Below are 11,548 nucleotides of genomic sequence, written 5' to 3' on the forward strand. Positions count from 1 at the left end.
CTGGATATTCGGCAGCGTTGCCACAACGGACCGAATGGGCTTCGCTCGCATCTTTCTCCGCCGCCATTACGGAACTACAACTCAAACTAGCGCACGACCTCAACGTCATCGTTCTCAGCCACTCCCTCTGTTCGCTGATTGGACCGGTAAAGATTTGATCGGAGAAAACCCAAGAATATACCGCAAACCTAGACGGAGTACTGAAGGAAAATGAAAATTGAGCGGAAGTACGTAGGAGGGCGGAGCCAGGCTAAAGAAACACATGCAGTCAGTCAGTCAGATTGTGAACAAACACAAAAGCAAAACTTATTTGGAAGTGAAAATGTAGGCAACAGGTTAAATTCTTATTACCCAAACTGTCTATCGCAAACATTCATCACAGTTTACAGACTGACTTACCGATTCAACTTTGACCTACTGTGTTTGCCATAGTTGTGTGCAAACAGTTTTCCTATGCAATGTTTATGACTGACATTATGGGTGTGCTCACTTTCAATTTTTAGCTCCAAATAAAGTGTCTTAGATAATCTGATCTAAACTATGAAACTAATGCCCAAGTAATCCTGAACCAGAATTCTCCTTTGAACTGAGAAAAACACCACTGCCAGTGCCAGAAGAGCCTTTTTTTCCACAAAATTGTATTCTCTTGAAATCTGCTTTATGTTACTGTAGTAACAAAAACAATAGCAAACATTGTCAGCAAATTAAGAGTGACAGGAATTTGAAAACAACAAAAGGGCATTTTTTTCTTACTGTCTAATTCTGTTGAATTGAAACTGAAAATTACACATCTTCTTAAATTGTGAGTTTCCTGGTAAAATAAAAGCATCAAAAGCTGCAGCTGATGATCACTGGTGCCCAGCGGGGATCTAAGAGTACACATGTGCTGTAGAATCAGCACAAAAAAAACATGGAATTCAATGAAAGGTTGATGAATAGTACAAATCTCTTCAATGAGGTCATTGCATGTGGTGTTCTGGCGGTCTCAAACAGCCTGAGGCCTCTGAATGTACCAATGTGGAACAAGTTCATCTGTGTTTTCCTACAGTTCTTAGTCGTCTTAGTGACTTGTAGGTTGAGGGGCGAGTGAAGTAGGCTCCTCCTCATCTGAATCAAACTCCACATTCTCGTCTCTCACCCACTGGCCGCTTCGGTCTGGCAACCACCCGTCACTAAGAAATAGACAAAGCAAGATGAAATGCACCGAAAAGCCCACGGTCTAATAGGGTAGGGCATCGTTTGGTTTCTAACAATTCTGATTCCAATTGCGTTGGAGTTGAAACGGGTCACATGCCTATTTTCACAAATAAGGGGACATTTTTTTTTTTTATTCAATGCTAGTTTGCAGTTGTACAGGGCTTTTTCAATGTAAAATAAAGCCACACTAGAGCGCCGCTTACTGTGCTCCATGGCTGCAACACAACAAGCGCCTGGCCGCTACGGAAACCAAAACTTGCGCATGTTAAATTGGGAAGTGATGATCGGATTTGAAACCAAATCCTCTAAACAATTCCAATAAAGAAACGATTCTACTAGAATTGTAATTTTTGAAACGATTCCAAGTAGTAATCGGTTCTCGATGCCCAATCTTACAGTCAAATATACCGAGCCGACATCTAGTATTGAGAATGCACAACATCCGCCATGCAAAAAAAAGAAGTTGTGTACATACCTTTTCAGTTTGAGGTAGTGCTCCAGCTCCCTCCTCCTCTGCGCGGTTATGGGCTCTGCCTCCTGTGTCACTGCGGCCGCGGCCTTAATGTCCGGATGTGATCCTTCACCGGCTACACAACACACAACATGCACACAGTTAAATCAAAATCAGAACAGGGTTTTTAAGCAACACAACATCTGAAAGTAAAAGATTTCCTATTACAGGACCTGACACAAACTCCAAAAAGAGTAACTCTGGAGAACCACTGTTGAACACCCTATAGTCCATTTCAGCACTTAAAATAAATCATTTATACACCTGTAACTTAAAAGTTACTTAACCCTTGTGTTGTCCTCGGGTCAAATTTGACCCGCTTTCAAAGTTTTTTTTACATCAGAAATGTGGGTTTCTTACAACTAAATTGCCCCGAAATAACATGGATGCATGGATGTACGTTGTATGGAACCCATACAACATTCTTCGCAAGTAAAATTAATGTTTACTTCCATTGAATTTTGGGTGTTATATTCAATTTCATAGCATTTGAAAAAAGAATTTTAAATGGTTTTAAAACAGTATTGTGAAACTAAACTTTGACATAAATTAACTTCTTAACTATTAGTCAAAATAGTTCATAATTTCAGTTTTTTTTTTAACTCAAAAATTTGGTATAATGTCATTTAAATTAGTTTTACTGAGCATGAATAAAAAAAGCGTTTAAAAAAAAAAAGTGACACAAACGTTTAAAAAGGCGCCAAAAGCATTTTAAAAAAAACCCTGACAAAAACCGTCGGAAAAGCGCCAAAAAAAGTTCATTTTCAATTTTGACTCGGGAAGACAACAACTTCATGGTCGATGGCAAGACAACACAAGGGTTAAAGTCAGAGGTGGTTGGTGGCTCAGTTGAGAACAGTAATCCTTCCCCTTGCCCTTGAAAAAGGTAGATTCAAAAACATCCAAGAAGAGAAAAGGCTGAGCGAACTATGTGAACTAGGAGAAGTTGAGAACAAATCCCATTTTCTTCTGTACTGTACGTATTATGATGGAGGTAAGATCATCTTACATGAAATGTCTGTCCAAAATCCTGAAATGTTCTGGTGCACGGATGATGACCAATTGGAGTGGTTGTTTAAATTGAATATTTATAAGTTGGTGACTTTTGTTTCTAAAGCTTGGCAAAAAAGACTAGGTTTATTAGTTTAGGGTATGTAATGGTGTCTTGTAAGCCTGTGTGGGCTGGGCATATTTAATTGTAAGCATGACACAATAATGTAAAAAATATCTTCATACAGACTTTTACCTGCTGTGCAGCCACTAAAGGTGCTTTGTGATAAACTGTTTGAAACTTCAGTTTTTCGGCATCCTTTTTCTTGCTCGGATGCTGTTTTGCTGCAAGAGTTGTCGCTGGGATCTGAGCTGATTCTCCGGGCTCCTTCTCCAGATTTTGTACTTGAAAATGACAAAAAAAAAAAACGATGTTTATTAAAATTGTGTTGTTGTTGTTTTTTCTTGAAATATTTGTAGGAATTATTTTAGTGAATAACCATCTCACTCACCTGGTTTTAGTATGGCAGCTGTTATATGGTACAGTCTTCAATAAAGCGTGATGTGTAAGCCTCCGTGTTTGGGCCAGTAAAGGGGCTGAACACGAGGGTTCCTTAAAAACACAAGCAAACATTTGTTTTGCGGAATTGCAGGAGTGTCTCAAAAGCCACCGAGTGCTCGCTCAGAAGTCAGCTCTATGGAGGAAATATTTATTCATAATTCAAATTGAAAGTCCAAAGAGAAATTGAAAGTCCAAAGAGAAAACGAAGCGAGATCAAATTAAAAATATTATTTTTTTAAATTTTCCATTGATCAAATTAAAAACATTATTATTATTTTTTTAATTTTCCATTTGGCTTTTCCATTTGGATTTAATATTTGGCTTTTGAATTTAAATTTAACATTGGCTTTTCCATTTGGATTTAATATTTGGCTTTTGAATTTCAATTTAACATTGGCTTTTCCATTTGGATTTAATATTTGGCTTTTGAATTTCAATTTAACATTGGCTTTTAATTTGGATTTAATATTTGGCTTTTCGATTTCAATTTAACATTGGATTTTCATTTGGATTTAATATTTGGCTTTTGAATTTACATTTAACACGTCAATGTAAATGAGGAGGCGTGGCCTAAAGGCTGGTGGGAGGCTCTGAAACGAAAGGGGTGCAGAGGCACCTTATGAACAGCAGGGGGAGCTGACTGCTGGGGAGCTCACTGTTGAGCATCTGTCTGCAGCTTGGCCACCAGGCTGGCTTATCCTCTTATTTCACATGATAGAAACTGATGATGTAGGCTAAACACAAACCACATTTCATGCAACAACAGTGAAGTTTTCATGTAGCTACTATAATTGGGCCCGTGTTAGTGAGGACTAGATTAGGACTGTATTTAAAGCTGATTCTGGTTTCCAACTTCGCCCCAGGTGTGTCTGTTTAAAACACGGACGGAGACAACTTCTCTCTTCTGATGTTTTATTTAATTAAGCAACAGTACAAACATGGGTGTGGGTAGCTCTGCTACGTGTGTTTGTGTGTTGTCAGATCTCGAGGACACACACACACACACACACACACACACACACACACACACACACACACACAATCTCAACCGGGTAGTCAACGTCCGAACTGCGACCTCTCCTTTTTCTTTCTCTCACTTTTTTCTCCGGGTGGTGCGCGCAGTGTGAGGTGCGTGTCCGCGCTATTCTCCGACACGTACTCACAACAATCACTCCTGATTGACGGCCTTTTGTACAGCCTGTGTACTTTTTTGTTCATTTGATTTCCGATTTTGAAACGATATCCAAATTTGAAAAATGGGTAATTTTAAACCTTGTTAATATTGATGACAATGTGTTCAAATGGAAAACGTGTGTGTGTGTGTGTGTGTGTGTGTGTGTCCTCGAGATCTGACAACACACAAACACACGTAGCAGAGCTACCCACACCCATGTTTGTACTGTTGCTTAATTAAATAAAACATCTAAAGAGAGAAGTTGTCTCCGTCCGTGTTTTAAACAGACACACCTGGGGCGAAGTTGGAAACCAGAATCAGCTTTAAATACAGTCCTAATCTAGTCCTCACTAACACGGGCCCAATTATAGTAGCTACATGAAAACTTCACTGTTGTTGCATGAAATGTGGTTTGTGTTTAGCCTACATCATCAGTTTCTATCATGTGAAATAAGAGGATAAGCCAGCCTGGTGGCCAAGCTGCAGACAGATGCTCCTCAACAGTGTGCTCCCCAGCAGTCAGCTCCCCCTGCTGTTCATAAGGTGCCTCTGCACCCCTTTCATTTCAGACCCTCCCACCAGCCTTTGGGCCACACCTCCTAATTTACATTGACATGTGTCAAGTCCAAATGAAAAGCCAATGTTAAATGTAAATTCAAAAGCCAAATATTAAATCCAAATGAAAATCCAATGTTAAATTGAAATCGAAAAGCCAAATATTAAATCCAAATTAAAAGCCAATATTAAATTGAAATTCAAAAGCCAAATATTAAATCCAAATTAAAAGCCAATGTTAAATTTAAATTCAAAAGCCAAATATTAAATCCAAATGGAAAAGCCAAATGGAAAATAAAAAAAAAAAATAATAATATTTTTAATTTGATCAATGGAAAATTTAAAAAAATAATAATATTTTTAATTTGATCTTGCTTCGTTTTCTCTTTGGACTTTCAATTTCTCTTTGGACTTTCAATTTGAATTATGAATAAATATTTCCTCCATACAGCTCTACCAAATGCTCTGTCAAGTGCTGTTCATCTTTTCCACAACAGACAACAATTTTAAAATTGGTTTGGTCATATGGTAGTCACGAGGGGCGCCACACAATGCCCTCGACACGAGACAACAACATGACTCAACGGTCTCAGTCAGTCAAAGGAAAGATTAGGTTTGTTCAGCTCATGTTCTTCTCTAAAATGAGGATTCATTGACATTCTGCCTGTTGCATGATCAGGCTGAACTCATGGGTTCTTGAAGCATTTTCTTCTACTTCATACAATTACATGCATCAAGAGATTCTGAAAAGTTTGCTTAGCACTCAACTAAGCAGCAACATGGTAGAGGAAACACACCTTATGCTCATAACTGTTACAGTCACCAACCTGTTTTGTGTCTTCAGTCTGGACGTAGTTTTCATGGTGCCTTTTTGTCATTTCATTCTTCAACCGTGCTTTCTTGCCATAGAATGCTTTTAATCCTACATAATGCAACATAAAAAAGAATGAATGTTTATTTTTACCTGAAATGTCTAACATGCTTTCACAACAATAAGATGCCGAATCGGAATCTACCTTTGTGATATCGAGTCCAGATATTCCATAAAGTAAAAACGATTATTTTGCCCAAGAGCTGAATCAGTGAGCGAATTCATCAAAACACAAGGCGGTCTATTAGAAAGTTACACTAGATGTCTCAGGAAATAAAGGAAACCACTAGCTACCTACGAGCTACCTAAACATAAAATAACTCCAGGGAATTAACTAAACATCATAAATAAGAGTGTCTCACCTTCTAGATGCTTTTTCCCGTTTCTGTGGACTGTCAACGTATCAACTGTATCAAACACGGGACGGTAGGAGCACACAAGGCAAGTGTATCTAGAAACAGGATAGAATTTAAACTTCATGTCATCCGTTTCTATGCGTTTTACAGCCATTAAAAACCTCAAGTTCCAAGATTTTATTTCCCAAACATGTCATTGTTTTTAAGTTCATTTCACCTTCCATTTTTCATAAGAGCTGCTTCATCTTCTGGAATATAATGAGACAGAAGATCTGCCACACGCCGTTTCTGAAACACAAGACAATGACATTGGTCAGCAATAGTAGAGTGGTTAATACATCGTTTACAGTTTCAGAGATTCATCTCAAATACTCATAGACTGTATATAAGAAGCAAATACTACAGCTAGCTAGCTGCACACTTAGCCATAGATATATATACAGTATATGGCAGTTAGCTAGCAGGATGCTAACCATAACAACATGCATAACCCTTCACTAAAGTACCTTCTAGAAAAGCTTTAAAGTAAATTGTTACCTTCAGGATGTTCAACTGACTCTTGTCATCACCTTCCCTTTTAAAAGACATAATTATTATGGTTATTAATCTGAAAACAGATGTCAGTAACAGGTTAGCATAGTTGACTAGCTAGCTACTTCACGACAACGAGAAGCGAAATGCTGATAGCAATGTTGCGTTCCCAGTCAACGGAGGAAATGGGAAATACAAGTTTCCTTAATTAAAAAATACCGTTCAGCTCAGTTTTTATGTGGTAAATTGTTTTGATCTCAGAGCTAGTTTGGCAATGGCCAATTTCTCTTAATTTTGAGAGCCTATACAATTATTACAACGTCCTGACTAGACTAAGCGACTTACTATATTTTGCATCCGCTTTGGTTTAGAAATGTTTGATATACCTTTAAACATTCAGCTCCAATATATTTAAAATATGCCAAATGTGTCTAACGCTCAGAAAACATAGACAATTAACAGAAATCTTGCATTTCTGTGTAGCAAATGGTCTGGACATGTTTAAGCATAGACATACTGCATGAACTGTATTTAAAGATGTTTCAAGCCTCAATTTGTATCGGATTTTCCAATTATTATGAATGCAGCGCAAGTAAAGACTCATGGGAGTCAGCTGAACTCGGCAGTCATGGCAACATATGCAGCAGACAGCTTACTCCAGGAAACAACTTTCTATGAAACTTTTCAGGTGTTTGTTTGAGAGATATGGTAGGTGAAACTTGTTGTCAAGTAGGTTATTATCATTAGCTGTGGCATAAGTTCAACGGCTAACGTTAGCGAGATACAGACATAGTTTGACACTCGGAAAAAAGAACGAGCGTCAACGTTAATTAGCTAGCTAGCTAGGTGAAGTTGATAGCTTAGCTGGCAGGGTAACTAGCTAAGCTTATAGGTTGCTTACTTCGCATGTGTAGACTAAGTAGGCTTGTAAAGTAGGCTGTATTCTCATGATGTGAACAACGTACAAGTTGGCTTGTAACGTACCGCAGTTGTTCGGTTACCAACTTAACGCTAGCTTGCTAAGTGGTTCACGACTATGTCCGGGGAGCGAGCACCTTTGCCAGCCGGGGGGAACGGCTTACTCCGCGGGGGGCGCACGAGGTCTTACGGCAGTTTGGTCCATTCTCCGCTCTCTCCGGTTCGCCAGAGACGCATTGAACACAACATTCAGCCAGGAGAAACACTACAAGGCTTGGCCCTGAAATATGGAGTGTCTGTAAGTATTCATTTCTCCTTTTTATAATTCCTTCAGCAATTCATTTTAAGCCGATATTGGTAATATAGTGATATCATGCCTCCGCATTGAATATAGCTTTTTGCAATATTTTGGGATATGCAAAATAAACATTTAATGTTGTTTGTTAGAACTACTATATACATGTTTGTTATTGTTGTCTTTTGTTTACGTCTTATTGTGGTTCAGTGAAATAAAGTTGTATCAAAAATTACAAGCAGTACAGCACTTTAATTCAGTTATTCAATTGTTCAATTTGCATGAATTAACTATTTAATTGGAGTGCTGTCTTGCTCGTGATTTTAGTAAAAAAGCAAAAAGTACCTATGTTTATATTTTTTTTTTTTGGGGGGGGGGGGTAGCTTTAGTCAAGTTAAAAAAAAAAACAGTTTACAAAAGGTTGAAAAGGTAATCTTCTCTTCCAGATGGAGCAGATCAAAAGAGTGAACAGGCTGTACACCAATGACTCGATATTCCTGAAAAAGTCCCTGTTAATCCCTGTGCTGTCAGACTTGGACCACTGTAATAACGGGGTGGATTCGGTTGAAGAGAACAGTGAAGAAGACTGTGCCTCTGCTCAAAATGGGCACACGGGGAGCTCCTCTGAGAGGAAGCAAAATGATGGCAAAGAAAGGATGTCAGACCTTACTCCAGTGGATTTTTTGAAAAGGTTGGATGGCTTGATAAGTCAGTCCAAGCAGGCTGCTGTCAAAGGATGCCAGGAAGCAGAGCAAAGGTACGACTACATGGCTCTCACGGCTTGCGTGTACACTGGTTGTTCAGACACAGTAATGCTTAGGGCTGCACGATATGAGGAAAATATGCGATAACGTTGGATATCGCGATAATGATATTTCTTGCAATTAATAAACAGACATTAAAGTGTACTTTTAGTATTCTGCTAATATACAACAAACCGCTTGTTGAATTGAAAACAAATGAAAGGAAATAATTTCCAACATTCTTGTATTGAACAAATACAATCAATCAAAATGTATTTATATAGCACTTTACAGCAACCAGCAGGTATCCAAAGTGCTTTACATCAGGAATCAAGTATATAACAACATATCACACAATAAAAAGAATGAAACATATAACACAGTAAAATCAGAAAAGGTTACAAAGAAACAGGAGAGTGAAATTGTCACACCACTACTGCGTATTAAAAGCCAGTCTAAACAAATAGGTTTTGAGTGTGGACCTAAAAAGAGCTACATCCGTAATAGTGCGAATATCAGGGGGTAACTTGTTCCAGAGTCTCGGGGCAGAAACTGCAAAAGCCTGATCACCCCCCCTGTTTATACCTTGACCTTGGGACTTCAAAAACCAGCTGATTTAAAGACTGCAATGACCGGTTGTGCTCACGCAAAGTTAAAATTTCGGACAAATACTCCGGGGCCAGGCCATTTAAGGCCTTTAATAAACCCAGTGATACTTGTAAATTGTCCTTCTTCCACCTTCGTTCAGCTTGTCTGCAGTGTTGCCTAAGGGCCCTTGTGGTGTCATTTAGCCTGGGGTCCTCCTCAGGTTTATTAGTTTTAATCCGATGAGGGGCAATAGAGTCTAGGATTTCCGTGCTTGTGGAATGGAACACAGAGAGAATGTTATCTGGGGAAGAGGGAGAGACCAGACCATTCATGACATAGAACTGAGAGCCCATGAACGCAGAAGCAAACTCTCCAGCTGAAGAGGAGGTGATGCAGCGGTGCCTAGAAGCTGAGGATACAGGCTTACTAGCAGGTGGAGGAACACTGATCTCAAACCGGATGGGGAAGTGATCTGAGATACCAGTTTCTGCTATTCCACTGAGTGAAACTGAAAGCCCATAGGAGATGATGAGATCCAAGGTGTGGCCAAGACGATGTGTCGGCCTTTCCACACATTGATTAAGGCCAAAAGAAAAAGAATTGAACGCTGAGTATAAAAGGCACCACTAAAAAAAGTTAGTTACATTTTAAAGTGCAGTTTTCTACTGATTTTCTTTCAACTAACACAAAAACCTCTGAGTGTCTTTCACGATGTGTTGCAGCCTTTGGCGATGTGTATATTGCGGCAGTTGATATTGTGATGACGGTAAAAAAAAACCGATATGTTGTGCAGCCCTAGTTATGATCCATGTGTGTGTTGTGAAAGAGTCCTCAAGTTATAGCTGCTTCTGTGCTGCTGTTTGGCATTCCAAGGGTTAATATATTGCATATGTACCACACCACCATTGCGTACTTAGAAGCAATTAGGTTGGTGCCTAAAAAGTATTGAATTCGGTACCCAGCCCTACTTGACAGTGAGGAAAAAAGTGTGGCACACTGCCTTCATATGCATTTCTTCATGCATTAATTCTGACAACATTTCACCTGAGGGCCGAAACGTCGTCAGAATAAATAGAGAAATGCTTATGGAGCCAGAGTGGGCGACTCCTTTTTATTTACTTTCAAGGCTGGCCTCACCATTCTTAATAACCACTTCCTGCTTTGGCACCAAAATGTTGCGACTGTAAATAAAGAGACCTGTTTGATATTTTTGCAGGACTCATACTTTCAGATCAAAAGGCATGAAGTTTGTGAGTCTGATTGTGTGAATCCTGTCCATCTGAAGACTTACTGTATCTTCTCATCTGTTTATCCTTCACAGGGTTGCCGCCCTAGAAGCAGCTTGCACCAGCAGGACATCAGACTGTCGGCCGCTTACAAGGTCGCAAAGTGTCATTTTGTCTTCCAGAATGCAGCAGCAGCAGCAGGCATCCCATGTGGCAGTACCCCTAACTATCACCAAACTTACCAAGAAACTGAGAGACCGCGAAGATGAGATCTTCCAGCTGTGACATGTTGTTCTTGCCGTCACACTCTTGATCATTAAAGAAACTTTCCCAGAAAGCCACATCGCATGGTTTGGCCTGCAGGATAATAGAGCATTATAGATAAAGTGATCCTGCTGCTGAATGGACTTAAAAGTATTTTCATTATTTTCCGTTTCATTTAAACCTTTTCTTTTGAAAGGTTTTTGAAAATGAATATTGCACTTGTAGCCTTATTTCTTTCGTGAGACAAACTGTAGATTATGTGTGAGGTCAGCTGTGTTTAGCTTGTTTTCAACAGCAGGAAACAAGAGCATGAAATATTGAAAATGAGAATTCGCAGTCACAAGTTGCTTCGGTCATATGACTCTTCATATTGTCAACTCAACAAGTGGTTTTGTGTGTAATGCTACCTCACAGCTTGATAATGCAAAGATGGCCAAGTGTTGTGACTAAAGCCTTTAGCCATGGTATGAATATATAGACATAGTATGTTTACTGTAATATTAGCACAACGTTGCTCATAAATTGATCTCTCTCTGTTACTGCTGAAAAATTTTAATTTTAATGTAGCCAAAGTTTAGAAAAGAGACATATAATTTAGAATATATTTTGAAAGCAAACTTTTTATTATGTTATATTCATATTTCTTGTCATTTAATATAGTTCTTTTTAGAAAAAAAAATCCATCCCATGTTTAGGTTCAGTTGCGTGTATGTATATATGTATATGTGTATATATATATATATATATATATATATATATATATATAT

The 11,548-nt window shown here is 38.7% G+C and overlaps 2 protein-coding genes across 6 annotated transcripts; one reads left to right on the forward strand and one right to left on the reverse strand.

Moving 5' to 3' along the window:
- Positions 1 to 629: 629 nt before the first annotated feature.
- On the reverse strand, positions 630 to 7,907 carry scnm1 (sodium channel modifier 1). 5 transcript variants are annotated; one of them, XM_031298489.2, is made up of 9 exons: positions 7,803 to 7,907; positions 6,754 to 6,790; positions 6,434 to 6,504; positions 6,223 to 6,311; positions 5,817 to 5,911; positions 3,211 to 3,311; positions 2,955 to 3,103; positions 1,673 to 1,784; positions 630 to 1,172 (listed from the first exon to the last, which is right to left on the reverse strand). In XM_031298489.2, the coding sequence occupies exons 3-9, from the start codon at positions 6,445 to 6,447 to the stop codon at positions 1,061 to 1,063; spliced, it is 672 nt and encodes a 223-aa protein (XP_031154349.1). In that variant the 5' UTR covers positions 6,448 to 6,504; positions 6,754 to 6,790; positions 7,803 to 7,907; the 3' UTR covers positions 630 to 1,060. The 5 variants fall into 5 exon arrangements, with proteins under 5 accessions (XP_031154349.1, XP_031154351.1, XP_031154347.1 ...); XM_031298491.1 differs by having other exon boundaries at positions 6,754 to 6,785; positions 7,803 to 7,892; XM_031298487.2 differs by having other exon boundaries at positions 7,732 to 7,876.
- lysmd1 (LysM, putative peptidoglycan-binding, domain containing 1) lies at positions 7,758 to 10,992 on the forward strand. The gene is made up of 3 exons (XM_031298493.2): positions 7,758 to 7,963; positions 8,407 to 8,717; positions 10,613 to 10,992. The coding sequence occupies exons 1-3, from the start codon at positions 7,784 to 7,786 to the stop codon at positions 10,800 to 10,802; spliced, it is 681 nt and encodes a 226-aa protein (XP_031154353.1). The 5' UTR covers positions 7,758 to 7,783; the 3' UTR covers positions 10,803 to 10,992.
- Positions 10,993 to 11,548: the final 556 nt, after the last annotated feature.

The sequence above is a fragment of the Sander lucioperca genome, chromosome 10 (assembly GCF_008315115.2).
Source record: "Sander lucioperca isolate FBNREF2018 chromosome 10, SLUC_FBN_1.2, whole genome shotgun sequence".
Classification (NCBI taxonomy): domain Eukaryota; kingdom Metazoa; phylum Chordata; class Actinopteri; order Perciformes; family Percidae; genus Sander; species Sander lucioperca.